Source organism: Pelodiscus sinensis, chromosome 22 (genome assembly GCF_052426305.1).
Source record: "Pelodiscus sinensis isolate ZL-2025 chromosome 22, ASM5242630v1, whole genome shotgun sequence".
NCBI lineage: Eukaryota > Metazoa > Chordata > Testudines > Trionychidae > Pelodiscus > Pelodiscus sinensis.
The window spans coordinates 7,039,789-7,057,462 of record NC_143073.1 but is presented as its reverse complement, the minus strand read 5'-3'; the positions used below and the strand labels follow the sequence as shown (position 1 = coordinate 7,057,462).

At 58.4% G+C, this 17,674-nt stretch overlaps 1 protein-coding gene across 1 annotated transcript in view; it reads right to left on the bottom strand.

Annotated features, from left to right (window-relative positions):
- Positions 1-394: 394 nt before the first annotated feature.
- Positions 395-17,674, bottom strand: part of KIRREL1 (kirre like nephrin family adhesion molecule 1) — a 102,051-nt gene continuing 84,771 nt past the window's right edge. The window contains exons 6-15 of the mRNA XM_075908471.2: positions 14,669-14,774; positions 13,901-14,049; positions 12,290-12,417; positions 12,021-12,147; positions 11,277-11,377; positions 6,324-6,522; positions 5,472-5,579; positions 4,795-4,934; positions 3,550-3,627; positions 395-2,997 (exon numbers count right to left, since the gene is read on the bottom strand). Of these exons, the coding sequence (XP_075764586.1) occupies positions 2,527-2,997; positions 3,550-3,627; positions 4,795-4,934; positions 5,472-5,579; positions 6,324-6,522; positions 11,277-11,377; positions 12,021-12,147; positions 12,290-12,417; positions 13,901-14,049; positions 14,669-14,774 (1,607 nt within the window). The 3' untranslated portion in view covers positions 395-2,526. The remainder of the gene's footprint in view (positions 2,998-3,549; positions 3,628-4,794; positions 4,935-5,471; positions 5,580-6,323; positions 6,523-11,276; positions 11,378-12,020; positions 12,148-12,289; positions 12,418-13,900; positions 14,050-14,668; positions 14,775-17,674) is intronic.

Below are 17,674 nucleotides of genomic sequence, written 5' to 3'. Positions count from 1 at the left end.
TGGAGGATCGCGTCCAGACTGGCGCTTTTCTCCGGCTTATCTACAAGCCGGAAAAAAGCGGCAGACATGTTAATGCAAATGCCGCAGGGATATTTAAATCCCCCGCGGATTTGCCTATTCCAAAGTGCTACATTTGCATCCCTATTACGGAATAGGGGCCAATGTAGACACAGCCCCAGAGAATACGGGACATGTAAAATGTCTGGTATTTTCTGTTTTCCTTGGACGGATGCCAGTGGCGTCTTCGAGGGTTGTAGGGGACTGAGAAACGTGGTAATTTAAATGTGCAGCAGCCTTTTTTTCCCCTCAAAAAGATGGCCAGTGGCATCTGCGAGGGGTGAGGTAATTTAAAGGCGAAGCAACTTTTTTTTTTTTTTTTTTTTTCCTCAACCAATTTTTCCCTGCCTGTTCGGGATTTTTGGTGAAGGTATCTGGCAACTCTACTGCCCAGCCAGGCGGGAGAGCAGTGTTTTGAGGCGCAAGCTGGGCATGACTGTGGAGCAGCGGGGGGGGGGGGGGGGCAGTTTTGCTGGGATACTTTAGCCGGAAGGATGCCCCTCGCCAAAACAACGAGGCTAGGAAATCAAAAGGCAGCTCTAGAAAGGCTGTGTCACCAATAGAGGCTGCATCTGCAGGGATTCAAACTCACAACCTTGAGTTTTAAAAGCACAGCTCTCCATCCCTCAAGCTACCAGGGAAGCCCTGCCTGCAAACTGGGGACCAGGTTTTTGCAGAGGCAGGGCCCATGCATGGCAGGGTGACATGAGCCTCTGGCTTCCCCGCCCTGGGTCCCCTAAAACACTGAATGCCCCCATCCCCTTCGCGCAGTTCAACCACGACCGCGGACGGCTCAAAGGAAGCTGAACGACAAAGGCACAGGAAGTGGCGGAAGAGGCAGGATTCCAATCGGCCCTTTCGGAGGAAAACAACCAACCCTCCCCCAATATAAAATATATGTATATAACCCCCCCCCCCCCCCCCCCAACATAAACCGAAGCAAACGTATTCAAAGTGCTAGGGACGGGGGACGGAGCCAGCTCAGCCCTGGACGGACAAGCTTGTGGGGAAGAGATCAGAGCCCCCTGGCCACCTGCTTTCGTCTCAAGGAGGGACCCCATGGGGGGGGAGGGAGAGACGATGTGGGGTGTGAGCAGCAAGGGGTCCCAGCTTCCCTGAGGGCTATTGACTGGCATGGGTCTGGCTTGTGCTGTTGTGAATGGAAGCACTTGGATGTAGGGCTGGCAGGGAAGAGGGAGCCTGGTATTGGTTTAAGGGACCTGGATATGGGACAAGAGATGCCACCATCGGCCACAGGGTGACTGTATGGAAGTGGGGGCTCTGGTATTGGATGGGGGTCCCAGGTAAGGACTAGGTCCAGAGCCATTGCTCCAGGCTGGTTTTCCACATTAATACCTGATCCTGCACTGAGCAACGTTCCTTCCCATTCCCCCCACCCCCTGCAACCCCCTGTGTGCAGAATAAATTTTGTTCTGTGAAGAGGCCTGTGCAGATGTGCACCACCAGAAGAACCCCCTGCTGCCTCTGCCAATCAGGCTGGGTGGGGTTGGAATCTCTCCTGGTGGCCGCCCACGCGCTCCGTGTACAGGGAACACGGGCACGGAGGAGGTTCAGGGCCCGGCTGGATCAGAGCCCTTTGCCCATTCGGGGGCTGGTTTACTCCTGGGCTGGCCGATTGGCTCCGGCGGGGTTATCCGGCCTGCTAGCTGACAGGCGCCTCACCCCTTGCAGCATCCCCCATGCCCGCCGTGGCATGCCAGGGGCCCTGGGAGCCCGCGGCACTACAACTCTGCCACTTCCTAGGGGAGGAGGCGCACAGGAGCCAGCTGCAGACTCCAGGGATCTCCTGGGAGCATGCACAGCCTAGTCTGCCTTCTGCTTCCCCCCCTGCCATTGACCCTGGCTCCTTCGCTGCCCCCCAACCCCCCCCTCGTCACAACCTTTCACCCCCGGCCTGGGGTCAGCTCGCGTCCCGTCTCCCCTGAAAGATCCAACGGGTGGCAAAGAAATCGGGTCGGCCCAGCACAGCCCGGGGCAAGTTTCCAGAGTCTCGCTTGGAGCAGGATGGGGTGGGGGGTGGGGATCCAGGGAGAGGGAGGGGTTCTCCTCCTGCAGCTACCAGCGCTCCTTAGCCGGCCTCCAGCCCACTGGGAGCAGAGCTGGGCAGGACCGGGGCAGGGTGAGGGGCTTCACAGGCTCCCCCCCACCATCTGTTTTCCTTGCAGTCAGGCGCCCGGAGCCACGGGCTGAAAAGGACGAACGGAGACCCCAGGATGGGCAGCTGGCTGGAAGCTCAGATGGCGGAAGAGGAGACAGCCGGATGCCAAGGCCCCGTGAATGCAGGGCGGAGAGGGGTGCAGTCACCAGGCAGACTGGGAATCCGGCTGCCGGGCGGGGGCGGGCACGGAAAAGCCCCTGAATATCAGAGGACAGTCACAAAGTACCTGCGACCCCCCCCACCTCCCGCATGTCCCCGGTGAGGATCGTCGCCCCCTCCCCCCAGGTCCTTCAGACGTGAGTCTGCATCCGCTGTTGGAAGCGCTGCCCGTAGTCCGAGTGCTGGGAGGTGTAGGAGAAGCGGGTGGCGCTGGCGTACTTGCTCATGGGGTCGTAGGCGTCGTAGGGGGCGCGGTCCAGGCTGGGCGGGGGGGGCTGGCTGTAGCCCAGGCGGTAGGTGGCGTAGCCGGCACTGGGCGGGAAGGCGGGATGCCCCCCGTAGTTCTCGTAGGAGAGCTGGCTGGCCGTCTCGCCTGCGGCGGGGCCTGGCGGGGGCCCCGGGGCCGGCTCGGTGCTGTAGTCCGTGGGGGGCCCCCGGCTGTAGGTGCTGAGTTGGGCGTAGCCGCTGGAGTGGGAGAGGCGGGAGGAGGGGCGGGTGTCGTAGCGGGTGGGGCCCGGGGTGCGGTAGTCGGGGTAGAGCACGGTGCGGGACGACGGGCGCTCCTCGTGGGCGCGGACGTTGTAGTAGCCGTTGGTCGGGTCCTGGAAGGGGAAAGGAGAGGGTCAGGGTGTGAGCTGCAGCGCTCACGGCGGGTAGGGCAAAGCTCCGTGTGTCTGTGCAATATTCCAGGAAAGGAACTCCAGAAACCTGGCTCCCCGTTCCCTTCTCTCGCCACTGGGACCCCCCACGTGCCCACAGTGGGGAAAAGAAGCCAGGAATCCTGGCTTCCGCTCAGTGTCACCTCAATTTTTTTCCAACCGCGCACGGAATAAATTTTATTCTGTGCACGGAGGCATGTGAGAACGTGCACCACCACGGGCACTCTGCAAATCAGATGGGTGGCACCCGAATCCCTCCTGGGTGGCTGCCCACGTGCTCAGCTTACAGGGAACCCTGTCCCCACCCCCAGCAGAGGCACACGTGTAATCCCTTGTGCGTGCACGCCGCTGACGTGCGCACACCCTTTCACACGTGCGCCCAACTCACTGGTGTGCTCAAGAACCTTCGCGCCACTGCCCTCCCCCACCCCAGGCCACCTTTCCCTGCCCTTCGCCCACTCTGCAAACGGGCACTCCCGGGGGGCGGCACTAGACCTTGAGTTCGTATTCCTCCCGCGTGTCGATGGTGTCGCAGCGCAGATCCTGCTTCAGGTCCACGTCGTCCTTGAACGACTGCAGAGGGAGACAAGGAGAGGGCGCGTTAGCCTCCCCGCAGCTCTGCCTTGGCCCACCGGCTGCCTGGCTCCCCAGGCACGGACTCATCCCTGCCCCACGGGCAACACAAGCCGCTGCTCCTCCCCACACGCCGGGAGCCCTGGCGTAACCCGCTGAGAATGGGACCCAAGAGTCCGGGCCGCCTGGTCTAATCCCTGGCCCCCCCCCTCCCCTTGAAGAACTCAGGCATCCCCGGCTGGGTCGGCAGCACCCGGGTTGGAAGCTGGGACCTTCGAAATGGCAAAGCTGAGCTTCCAGCTGAGCTCCTGGGTGTTAGCAGCCTGAGCTACAGGACAGAGCCAGGGGCAGCTTCCTCACACCCTACTGGTCACAGACGGAGCATGGCTGAGTGACCCCACCTTCCCAGCAGGGCTGGATACGGCCGGCTTCGGGGGGGCATGATTGGAGCTGCACTTAGCCCACGGGGCCCACTAGCCCTGCTCCGCAGAGGGAGAAACTGAGGCACAGAGCTGCCCAAGGCCTCGCATGGCAGGGGACCAAAGAACTCAGCCAGCTTCCTGCTCTAACCACCAGACAACACTGTCCCCCAGAGCTGGGAAGGAAGGTCAGGAGTCTGGCTTAGTCCATGGGGCTGTTCGAGGGGTGCCGACTTGGCCTTGCACCCTCCTCCCTCTTGTGAAGCCTGCAGCTAGAGCTGTTCCAGGAAGGCGGGAGCTCTGGTTTCCCATTCCCCTGGTTCGTGCTTCCTTATGAGAGCTTGCACTAAAACCTAGCTCCTGCTCTACCCACTAGGCACAATTCCCTCCCCGAGCTGCAGAGAGAATCCAGATGTCCTGCCCTTCCCCACACCGGTTCCCGGTGCTCTAACCACTAGCCCTCACTCTCCTCCCAGAGCTGGGAATAGTACCTGGCCCCTTTGTGCACCAACCACTAGGCCTCCCTCCCCTCCAAGATGTGGAAGTTGAGCCCAGATACCACCGCTGCCCTCTTCAGCCTCCATGTTCTTCTCATCAAGCCACACTCCTGTCCCAGAGCCAGGGAGGGAACCCAGGAGTCCGGCGTCCCAGCTCAGCCATGTTTGCCTCTCGGAGCTGGGCACAGAACCCAGGAGGGGTTCATCCTGGGAACCTGGGGGTGTGTTTGGGGGGGGAGGGCGCCCCTCACCGAATAGATGGCCTTCATGACGCGGGTTGCCGTGGAGACGCTGGCTGTGTCCTCCTCGCGGTCCGCGTGCAGCGTCAGGGGCTCCCGGTTCACCGTCTCCACCTTGATGTCCAGCTTGCGCAGGGTGACGTCCTTACGGCCTGTGGCGGGACAGACACGGGGAAGTGGGGGGGGTGGGGTCTCTACCGGCTGTACCCCGACCTCGCCTCACCTTCCTCCTGGCATGGAGAATATGGCCTCCTTCTTGAGCTGCCTCTCCCTGTGCTGGGACAGGACCTGGCTCAGGGACCGTCTGGGCCCAGGGGAAATGTCCTCCCTCCCCCCATCCCACCCCCGGCTTCCCCACTTCAAGCTGCTCCTGGCCCCCGCAGCACCTGCCTCCTCCCAGAACCTGGGTGCTGTGGCCATTCCTGTCGCCTGCTGCTGGCCTCATGCTCCGTGCTGGCAAGCAGGGACTTGGGCTAGGGATGGGGGGTCCCGGCTCCCAGAGTGGCACAGTGTGGAAACTGAGGCACAGAGCTGCCTAAGGTCTTACATAGAGTGGGAGAGGGGAGGGGGTTTGTCTATGGTCCCTGCTGGGTCCCTTGAATGGCTGATAGGCAGCTGGTCCCCACCCCGGGCGGAGTTGAAGGGGGTTCCCGGGAAGTTCCCCCTCCCTGCCCTTCCCCCGCACTCACTTCCTTTGCGGCGCCTGTAGAGGAAGCAGACCAGGGCGACGAGGAAGAAGATGAGGAGGATGCTGGCTCCGATGGTGGCTCCGGCAATGATACCCACAGGCAGGACTTCTGCAGGGGCGTGGGGGGGGGGGCGTTAGCTGGGGGAGCTGCATGTCCCCCCTCAACCTTTAGCCCCCCTCTGCCCCAAGATGGAGCAGGGGGCCCCCTAAGTCTCTGCCCACCCTGTGCTATCTGGCCTTTCTGGGTGTCGTGCCATGGGGCCTGGTTTCAGAGGAAGGGAGGATGCCCTGGGGCCCTTAGCACCAACCACTGGGTGTAACAAAGCGCCTGGCAATTGGCACAAGGTCACTACACACCCCACTAGGTCGGTGCCGCTAGCCCTGCTCCCCAGAGGGAGAAACTGAGGCACGGAGCTGCCCAAGGCCTCGCGTGGCAGGGGACCAAAGAACTCACCCAGTTTCCTGCTCTAATCACCAGACAACACTGTCCCCCCAAGCTGGGAAGGAAAGTCAGGAGTCCTGGCTTCTCATCCCCCATAAATCCTGGTTCGTGCTCCCTTATGACAGCTTACACTAAAACCTGGCTCCTGCTCTAGCCACTAGGCATAATTGCCTCTCCGAGCTGCAGATAGAACCAGATGTCCTCCCTTTCCCCTCACTTCCTCCCTGTGCTCTAACCACTAGCCCTCACTCTGCTCCCGGAGCTGGGAATTGAACCCAGGCACTCCTGGGCCTGCTAAGCTCTAACCACTAGACCCTACTCCCCTCCCAGCCTTAGGAGTTGAGCCCAGACACCATTGCCTCCCTCTACCCCTCCCACTGCTATGCCATGACTGCACCCCCCCCCCCATACCTTTCTCCTCCAGTTGGATGATGGCCGTCCCTGGCCCAAAGCTGTTCCAGGCCGTGCAGTTGTAGCGCGTCTGGAAATCGGCCTCCATCACGTTGTTGATGGTCAGGGTGGAGAGAACCCCGCTGCCCGTGTTGGTTCTCTCCACCGTGTAGCGCTCCAGCGTGCCAGCTTCCAGGATGTTCTCTTTCCAGGCCCAGGCCTATCGCCAGGGGGAGGGGCATGTAAAAGGCCTGGTCAGCACCGGGAGGTGAGATCTCCCGCCTCGTCACCCCTCCACTAAGCCCCGGAGAACCCCAGCATCCAGGGTAACTACAACCCACTGAGGTACCGGTAGGACACGATCGTCTCCCCACTTCCTGTCCCAAACTGAAAGGGTGTGTGGAAGGGTCATGGTGGGAGTCCTCCGCTCAGCCACAATCTGCATCTTGAGGATACTCAAGTGAGCGCTAGGGCTGTGTTGAAAGGTAGGTGGGTCGACAGATGGGTGCGTACAGGCATAGAGAGATGGCTGTGTAGAGGGATAGATGGACAGACAGATGGGTGTGTATAGACTGACAGACAGAAGACAGGCAGATAGGCGAGTGTGTATGGGGATTGACAGAACATAAGAATGACCAAAGGTCCATCTAGCCCAGTGTCCTGTCTGCCGACAGTGGCCAATGCCAGATGCCCCAGAAGGAGTGAACAGAACAGGTAATGATCATGTGATGCCTGACAGGCAAATGGGTACATACAGGGTTGGACAGACAGGAGACAGGTAGATAGAAAGGTGTGTATGAGGATGGACAGGAGAGAGGCAAATTCATAGGTGTGTATGGGAACAGACAGACAGAAGGCAGATAAATGGGTGTGTTTGGGGATAGATGGAAGACAGAGAGAAGGGTGTATATAGGTTCAGACAGAAGACAGGCAGCTAGATGGGTGAGTATAGGTACAGACAGATAGATGGGTGTGTTTGGGTACAGACAGAAGACAGGCAGATAGATGAGTGAGTGTAGGTACAGACAGATAGATGGGTGTGTTCGGGTACAGACAGAAGACAGGCAGATGAAGCAGGAGCGGAGACAAAGGGACGTGACAGTGGAAGAGACAGGGAATGTGAGATTGACAGGGCAATGCAAACAGACCAAGCAGTGACATGAGTGGTGTTAATACCACCGCGCTCCGAGACAAATCCCAACTGGGAAATACAACCACACAGGCTCCTCCGGGTGGTCATTTCAACTCCTGAGCTTGCTACCGGGACCAGGGCAATACACATTTCACACCAACAATCCCTTTGTGCATTTGCCAGGACATGCAAGGCCAGAATACGCCCCGGGCACAGCACAGTCCCAATCACCTTACGAGGCTGCATTTAAGCCTCCCCCGCCGTGATGTTTATTTTTCAATTGAACCCCTTTAATGGTGCAGCCACAAGAGGAGGTTTTAAGCAGAGGCTGCTTCTCTGCTACCCTGCAGTTGCACAACCAGTGTCACCACAAGGGGAAGCGCTCGGGCCAAACCAGATCAACACATTGCAACAGGCTGCTGCCCGGTCCCTATGGGTATGTCTACACTACCCTCCTAGTTCGAACTAGGAGGGTAATGTAGGCAAACCGCACTTGCAAATGAAGCCCGGGATTTGAATTTCCCAGGCTTCATTTGCATAAGCGGGGAGCCGCCATTTTTAAATCCCCGCTGGTTCGAACCCCGTGCAGCGCGGCTACACGGGGCTCAAACTAGGTAGTTCGGACTAGGGTACCTCGAGGTGTACCGGTAGTTCGGAATAGGCACCCTAGTCCGAACTACCTAGTTCGAGCCCCGTGTAGCCGCGCTGCACGGGGTTCGAACCAGCGGGGATTTAAAAATGGCGGCTCCCCGCTTATGCAAATGAAGCCCGGGAAATTCAAATCCCGGGCTTCATTTGCAAGTGCGGTATGCATACATTACCCCGCTAGTTCGAACTAGCGGGGTAGTGTAGACATTCCCTATGCTTGCTCCTCTGTGTGCACTGCGTTTCCTTAATCGCCTCTTTCCTTCTCGGTTTCTCTCCAGATTGCAAAACATGACCTGGTTCGGGGAGATACATCGCATCCCCTTCCCTCCGCCTGGCCATAGGTTGGGTTATCATAGGTTGCTCATAGGTTGTCAATAACTCAGAGCAAAACCAAGTTCAACACAAGGGCTATGCGGAGGGCTCCTCCTCCAGCCGTGGCTCTTTCAATTAGCAGTTCACAGCAAAAGGGTAAGAAGGGAAGAGATGCAGCCAGCCCAAGAGAACAATTAAACAATGAACACAGCTGGGAGCACACAATGGGGGAACTGCCCACCCGGATTCCAAATGTCTCTGCTTGTTACTACCCCTCCATTCCAACCTCACTCAACTCTCTTTTTCCTCCCAGCCTCCCCTTCCTTCTCCAATGCCGCCATCACGGCCGTGTCCAACTAGAAAGGGTCTGAACAATTTTTGCCAGAAGAGAAAGGCGGTTTGGACAAAATCAAAATATTTCCCAGGAACTTGTTGATTTCAACATTTTCGACAAATCGTTTCAGCTTTCCCATTTCCGGAATGCCGAGACATTTTGGTTCTAAAGCATTGCCTTGGTCCGCTTTGCTTCAACTTTTGTTTTATAACGAAATAGTAATTTTAATAGTACATTATATTTACATACAGCAGAACCCCAGTTTCAGGAGCATCAGGCTTATGAATGACTGCTTCCAAGATTTTGATCTGAGGAAGTGGGTCTGGCCCACGAAAGCTCATCATCTAATAAACCATCTTGTTAGTCTTTAAAGTGCTACATTGTCCTGCATTTTGCTTCAACTACCCCAGACTAACACGGCTATATTTCTATCACTATTCTGCTTCCAAGAGCCATCTTTCTGCCCTGAATGCGACTTACATCAAGCAGATGCAAAGGTTTGAAAAGTCTGAGGGTATGTCTACACTACCCCGCTAGTTCGAACTAGCGGGGTAATGTATGCATACCGCACTTGCTAATGAAGCCCGGGATTTGAATTTCCCGGGCTTCATTAGCATAAGCGGGGAGCCGCCATTTTTAAATCCCCGCTGCTTCGAACCCCGTGTAGCGCGGCTACACGGGGCTCGAACTAGGTAGTTCGGACTAGGGTCCTATTCCGAACTACCGGTACTCCTCGTGAAACGAGGTGTACCGGTAGTTCGGAATAGGCACCCTAGTCCGAACTACCTAGTTCGAGCCCCGTGTAGCCGCGCTACACGGGGTTCGAAGCAGCGGGGATTTAAAAATGGCGGCTCCCCGCTTATGCTAATGAAGCCCGGGAAATTCAAATCCCGGGCTTCATTAGCAAGTGCGGTATGCATACATTACCCCGCTAGTTCGAACTAGCGGGGTAGTGTAGACATACCCTGAGAGATTTATCAGCCAAAAAGAGAAGCAGTTTTCTCAAAGAAAAATTGGGCACGCTTAAAGCCATCTGTTACCATTCATTTGATCCACAATCACTGAACAATTAATACATTAACATAAGCATCATATCCACCTCAATTTTTAGATGTTCAATTTTATGTGCTTTTCAATGTCGTGAATTCCTCAAGCGCCCCTGGTTCACTGGACAGGAGTTCTGCTGTATTATATTTTTTGTTGTGGCTAATATCTATTGTATTCATGATTTCAGTGTGACACCCAAGTTGGAGCAAAACGGTTTTGCCTCATCAAAACGCAACACCTCCCTGGTTTGGAAGAGGAATTTGGGGGGATTTTCGTTCCGTGCCAAATTTCAAAATTCCAACCTTCTGTGCAAAAAAATTATTGCGGGGGGGCAGGGATTTCAGAATTTCCCTTGGAACAAAAATTCCGTTTTCTAACCAACTCCCATGTTGACACCAACACGACCCTGTATCTCCCTCTAGTGGCTGGAGTGGATGGGAGAGGGTTAAGAGCCAGCTCATGGCTCCCACCTGATCTAACCTGTGGGTGATTCGTGCTTATTAATCCAGAGACTCTGGCTTTAGGCCTACCCACAGGGCTGTCCTGGCATAAACTCCACGGACAATGTGATGAGCCTTAAAATGAGGCTAGCCCATACTGCAGAAACTGACCATGCTAAATTCATAGCCTCTCCAGGACTATGGCTCGTCTCGCATCCATATGCATTGGGTGGTTTGCGTCTGTGCTAAAGGTCTCTCCAGGAGTTGCCCCTTGCAAAGCAAACATGCCTGGGTTCCTAACCCGGGGAGTGGGCATGTGCGGAGCTGAGGTGCATAAACTGGCTTCGCGCCGGCTGGTTCCATTATCTGCCACAGGCAGGCGTCCTCCGCCTAGGGCAGTGGTTTGCAAACTTTCATTCTTATGACCCAGTTGAAGAAAATCATTGATGCTGCGACCCGACATCATTTGACTAGAGTGGGGGCTCTGGGGTAGGGCTGAGGATGGGAGCTTTGGGGTGCAGGAAGGGCTCTGGCTTTGGGAAGGGGGGCAGGGCTGGGGCAGGGGGAGTTTACCTTGAGTGGCTCCCTATCAGTGGTGCAGCAGTGGGGCTGAGGCAGCTTCCTGCTTCTCCTGGCACCGCAGACCATGCTGCCCGCAGAAGCACCAGCAGCAGGCTCCCAGCCAATGGGAGTGCGGAGCTAGTGCTCGGGGCAGGGGCAGTGGGTGGAGCCCTGTGCGCTCCCCGCACTCCCCACCTAGGAGCCAGGCCTTCTGCCGGCCACTTCTGGGGCGCAGCGCAGTCTGCGGTGCTGGACAGGCAGGGAGCTGCCTTAGCTCCCCCCACTGCTCACCTGATCCCCCTGCAGCCATGAGACCCAGGGCCCGACATCCCCCCCCCCATTCCTGGGGCACGACCCGTCGTTTGAAACCCACTGGCCTGGGGGGAGCTGAGAAACACTGGTGACGAGGGCCTGGGTATGGAGGAGGGAGAGGAAGCGGCTGCCCTGGTGTGTTAGCAGCCCAGGCTGCGTTCTCCCCTTCCCGCCCCGAGAGCACTCACGATGCGGTCAGGGGGCGGCGTGCTCCCGATGAAACACTCCACCTTCCCGCGGTCACCACGCACTGCGTACTGCACGGCCTCGCTCGAGATGATCGGGGGGCCTGTGGGAGGATGGGGGGAGGGAGGAGGGGGGAGAGAAACAGGCTGAAAACAGGTGGAGACATCCTGGTGCGGGGGGGTACTGCATGACTGCCAAGCGTCCCAACAGGGTCCCTAATTACTGTTTTGGAGGCCGACAGTGGGGAGCAGCAGCGGGCAGGGGGGAGCACCCCGGGGACTGGGAGATGGGCTGCCATGTGTCAGGGTTCTGTACAAACAGGAGTGCGGTGCATGGGGCATGGCGCTGAGGGACTGGCCGTGGGCAGGAATCCTGGGGTGCCCAGGGTACCAGGCTGTGGGTAAGAATCCTCGGGTACCCGGAGTACCAGGACATGGGCATAAATCCTGGGGTGTCCAGGGTATCAGGTCATTGGTAAGAATCTTAAGGTACCAGGGGTGCCAGGCCGTGTGTAAGAATCCTAGGGTGCCTGGGGTACCATGCCATGGGCAGGAATCCTGGGGTACACGGGGTACCAGGCTGTGGGTAGGAATCCTGGGGTGCCTGGGGTACTAGGCCATGGGTAAGAATCTTGGGATACATGGGGTACCAGGCTGTGGGTAGGAATTCTAGGGTGCCAGGGGTACCAGGCCGTGGGCATGAATCCTGGGGTATTGCCTGCTCCCAGGATAGGCGCTGGGGCTCACCATTGACAAAGAGGGCAACCTCCCGCTCGCCCACGCCGATCCGGGGCACGATGGCCTTGCAGACGTACTGCCCTGCGTCGGCCTGCGTCACTGACTTCAGGTACAGCTGGTTGCTGTTGCTGAGCACCTGGGTACAAACACGGGGCAGAGTGTGACCAGGGAAGGAGGGGGGGGCGCATGCAGAGACCCTCCCCTCACTGCAACCCGCTGTGGGGACCAGGCTGAGCGAGCCCTGAGCCACAGCCAGGGGGAACTGGAAAGGGAATTACCATGTTGGATTCCTTTTTGGTCCAGGTGAGGGTCAGCGGGGGGTTGCCGGCCCACACACACGTCAGCGTCACGTCCGAGCCGATGTCAGTGGTCATGGGCTTGGGGTCCACCACGATCCGAGGGGCGACTGCAAGAGAGGGGCACGTCAGGCGTGGCTGTGTCCCTGTGGGTGTGTCCGTGTGTGCTCATGGCTTGTATGTCCACATGGCCCCAAAAGTGTCCATCCCATGCTTGTGCCTCATCCATGTGTTCATCCCCAGAAGTGTGTGCATGTGCGCCTATCTCGCCTGTAAGTCCATGCTTGTGTGTGTTCATGGCCCATGTGTGTGTGTCCGTGTGTGTGTGTATGTGCATGTCTCTGTGTGTACACGTGCTCAAGTCTTGTGTGTGTGTTTGTCTCTGTGGGTGAATCTACACTGCACCCGTAGGTCGAAATAAGATACGCAGTGTGAGCTAATTGCATATCTTAATTTGAGCTAATTTCAAAATAGCTTATTTTGAAATTTGGCGCCGTCTACACAGCATCGAATGTCAAAATAAAGCGCTGTTCCGAAACGTCCCTTGACCCTCGTGGAACAAAGGTTACAGGGACACCAGAACAGTGCACCCGTTATTTCGAAATAACGGACGCATTTAAAGATACGGAATAGCTATTTTGGGATGCTTCCAGTATTTTGGGATGCTTCCTGAAATAGTGCTGATGTCTAGACATAGCTTCTGTGTGCATGCATGCTCAAGACTTGTGTGTGTGTCTGTGTGTCCGTGTGCTCAAGACTTGTGTGTGTGTTTGTCTCTATGTGCTCAATACTCATGTGTGTTTCTGTGTGTCCGCGTGCTCAAGTCTTGTGTGTGTGTGTGTATCTGTGTACTCCTGCTCAAGTCTCGTGTGTGTGTGTGTCTGTGTCTCTGTTACACATGCTCAAGTCTTCTGTGTGACTCTGTATGTGTGGTTAAGACTTGTGTGTGTGTGTTTCTACTCATGCATGTGTGCTTAAGACTTCTGCGTGTATGTGTCATTGTGTGCATATGTGTGCTCAAGGCTCGTGTGTTTGCTTATGGCTTGTGTGTGCATATGTACTCACAGTTTGTGTGTGTGTACCTCGTGTTCAAGGCTTGTGTCCGTGTGTGTCCATGCGCATGTGTGTTTATGGCTTGTGTGTGAGCCTGCCCCTTGCGTGTATCCATGGCTTGAGTGTGTGTGTTCCTGTGTCTGTGCGTGTGCTCAAGGCTGCTGTGTGTGTGTCTCTGTGTGTGCACATTTGCTCCTGGCCTGTGTACGAGCCTTGCCCATGTGTGCACGTGTGTGCCCCGCGTGTGCATGTGTGCTCATGGCGCCCGCTAGCCTCCAGCCCAGCTGTTCAGGGACAGCTGGAAGGGCTCCAGCAAGGAGCAGCCTGTGCCCTTGGTGCCCAGGGCCCCGCCTTCGGGTCTTGCCGCTGGTCGTGCATGTTCACCGGGGGCAGGACGTGGTGACACAATGCCAGGCTGGATGGCTGGGAGCCGGGGAGCCAGCGAGGGTCGGTCCGTCCCTCGCCACCTCCTTGCAACACCCCTTCCAGCGGCGACCGTCCCCTCTCAGCTCTGCCCAGGCCGCCCCGCGGGGCACTCACAGTGCACGTCCACCAGCGTGCTGACATTGGTGCTCCCCACGTCGTTGTGCACCTCGCACGAGACGGGCTCCGTGAAGAAGGAATAATCCACCTGCGTCTCGTACTTGCTCTCCTTGGCTTCCTCAATGATCACACCGCCTTTGGCCCACCTGGAGAGAGTGCAGACAATGAAACACTCCTCCCCCTGGAGGGGAGGGAGAGCAGATCCGAGGATACACTCCTCCCCGGGAGGGGGGGGAGGGCAGACACAGCGAGAGGCTCCTCCCTCTGAGGGTGGAGGGAGAGCAGATCCGAGGATAGACTCCTCCCCCTGTGGGAGGGCAGGGCAGAAACAGCAAAAGGCTCCTCCCTCTGGTGGGGAGGGAAGGAAAGACATAGTGAGAGGCTCCTCCCCCTGAGGGGGGCAGACACAGCGAGAGGCTCCTCCCCCTGAGGGGGGCAGACACAGCGAGAGGCTCCTCCCCTTGAGGGGGGGAAGACACAGCGAGAGGCTCCTCCCTCTGGTGGGGAGGGAAGGGAAGACATAGTGAGAGGCTCCTCCCCCTGAGGGGGGGAAGACACAGCGAGAGGCTCCGTCCCCCCCCAAATGGAAATGGCTCAGCGGGGTGAAGAGGGGCTATGGAGCTGTGTCACCCATCGGGGGATGGTTTCAATCGGCCGGGGTGGGAGGGAAGGAGGAGACCGTAGGTGCCGTGAAGCTAGAGGGAACCCGGCGGGAGGCCTCCCCTTTCACTGTATCCCCGCTGGCACCACCCACGCCCCCCTCACCTGTAGCCTCTGATCTCGGGGTTGGCGGTGGCCACGCAGGTGAAGACGACCCTCTCGCCTTCCTGCACCGTCTGGGGCTGGATGGAGAGGGTGACCGTGGGGGGATCTGCCGGGGAGAGATGGAGACTGCGGTCACTGGCAGGGCGCGCAGGAAGGAAACGGAGGCGGGACGGAAACGGGAGGCGGGCGCAGGGCGTGGCTTGCTTTGCCCCCGGCCCAGAGCGCTCTCCCCCGTGGTCCTCTCTCCTCGTGCGGCCACGTGGCGAGGCGGCTCCGCCCCAGGGGGCAGAGCTCTGAGCGACAGGGGTGGGTTTTCCCTGGCTGGGAGTGGGGGGTGGTAAGTCACCGCGGAGGAGGGAGGGGGGGCTCTGTCCAAAGGCCTCATTCAGCCAGCCCTGGGGCCCGTGCGATGCAGGAGATCCAAGCTGTCCGGTGCCGATGGCTCTTTCTGGCCTTCACCCCACTGACAATGTGGGGAGAGGCAGGGGGGAGGCTGCAATACAGCGCCACTCCCCAGCGGACAGCAGGGCCGGCGCGGGGCAGGACACTGTGGGAAGCTCTGGGGGAAACCAGGCTGCGGACAGTTTGTTGAGCCTCCTGCAGTCTGTGCCCCACACGTGGGGGTCAGCCAGCCCCACCTCAGAGGGCTCCAGGGTCCCGGGAGAGCTGCAGTTCCCTCTGGCCGCCACTAGGTGTCAGTGGTGGGCTGCACAGACACAGCTGGGGATCCAGAGCGGGGAGCGCCTGGTTTGCGCCACGGGGGGCAGGGCAGAGACTGGCCCCGGCCCAGCAGTGGCAGACCCCCTCTCCCGCCCGCCAACCACTGGACCCCACTCCCCTCCGGTGAGCAGCCCTGACGGCTGTGTGAGTCCTCCTGGGCAGGGGGGGCCTCGTGCCCCTACACCTGGCAGCCACCTCGCCATGCTCGTGGGACCAGGCGCCGTCGCAACGTGCCGGGGAGTGGGGGGGGGCGGGGGGGCAGGGAACTGCTGCCAAACCGAGGACGGTCTCAGCTCCTCCCGCTTCCCTCCCCACCCCCATGGCAAGGCGTGCCCGGCTGCAGAGACGGGGCCTCGTGGCACTGAAACCTGACCAGGGCTGCCCAGCCGTGGGAGTTAGGGGGACACAAGGGAGGTAACCCCTGGGAACCTCGCGCAGCAGCTACCCCGTCTCTGTCCCTCCGTCGGCAGACACCTCCGCCCTGTCCGTCCGTCCGTCCACCCTCCCTAGTCATCCATCTGTCCATCCCCTCAGCTCCTCCCTACCCATCCGTCCCTCCCTCCATCTGTCCACCCACCCTATTCATCTGTCCATCCATCCATTCACCCCCTCTCTATCCATCCATCTGTCCAACCTCCCTATCCATCCATCCATCTGTCCATGCGTTCACCCCTCTCTATCCATCCATCTGTCCATCCATGCATTCACCCCTCCCTATCCTTCCATTCGTCCCTATCCATCCATCCATCCATCCATCCATCCATCCATCCAACCTCCCTATCCATCCATCCGTCCATGCATTCACCCCTCCCTATCCTTCCATTCGTCCCTATCCATCCGTCCATCCATCCACCCGTCCATCCGTTCACCCCCTCCCTATCCATCCATCTGTCCAACCTCCCTATCCATCCATCCATCCATCCATCTGTCCATGCGTTCACCCCTCCCTATCCATCCATCTCTCCATCCATGCATTCACCCCTCCATATCCTTTCATTCATTCCTATCCATCCATCTATCCATACATCCATCCACCTGTCCATCCGTTCACCCCTCCCTATCCTTCCATTCGTCCCTATCCATCCATCCATCCATCCATCCATCCATCCATCCATCCATCAATGCACCCATCCATCCGTTCACCCCCTCCCTATCCATCCATCTGTCCATCCATCCATTCGTCCATGCATTCACCCCTCCCTATCCTTCCATCTGTCCGTCCATCCATCTGTTCATGCGTTCACCCCTCCCTATCCATCCATCTGTCCATCCGTTCACGGTTCACCCCCTCCCTATCCATCCATCCGTCCATCCATCAATCCACCCGTCCATCCATTCACCCCCTCCCTATCCATCCATCCATCCATCCATCCATCCATCAATCCACCCGTCCATCCATTCACCCCCTCCCTATCCATCCATCCATCAATCCACCCGTCCATCCATTCACCCCCTCCCTATCCATCCATCCATCCATCCATCCATCCATCCATCCATCAATCCACCCGTCCATCCATTCACCCCCTCCCTATCCATCCATCTGTCCATCCATGAATCCATCCCCTCTCTATCCTCAGACACTCTGTTTCTCCATCTGCAGACACCCCCTCCCTACCCACCCATCCTTCCACCCCCTACCTATTAGGGATGTAATAGTGTAGCCGGTTAAAGATATCGGCTACACGCACGCGCACACACACACACACACACACACGCACGCACACACACACACACACGCACACACACACACACACACACCCCTCTGCAGCTTTGCTAGTGGGCTGCCCAGCAGCTCCGCTCAGTCCTGGCTCACGGCGGGTCCAGGGAGCCAGGGGCAGCCAGTCCATAGAGGTGACCCAGGCGGTCGCCTAGTTCACCAAGTTCAATGGGGCGCCAAATGGTGGTGCAATATCATTGAGGGGTTTGGAGGTGGGGCGCCGATTGCAGGGTTCGCCTAGGGCGCCAGTTGCTGGCAGCTAGTCTAGGGCCGCCCCTGCGGGGAGCTACCCTCACTGCGGCTCTGCAATAACCCTCCTAGCACAGAGCCGCAGCAGGGGTAGTTGCCAGACCTGGCGCTCGCAGTGCTAACCCATATCGGTCCCTCCATTCACCCCTCCCTACCCATCCCTCCATCCCCAAACACCCCTTCCCTATACCTCCATCTGCAGACACTCCTCTCTTTCTGTCCATCCATCCCCAGACGCCCTCTCCCCCTCTCTTCTCTCCATCCCCAGACGCCCCCTCTCCCTCCCCCCGCCCCCCCCACGCACCCCTCTCTATGCGGCG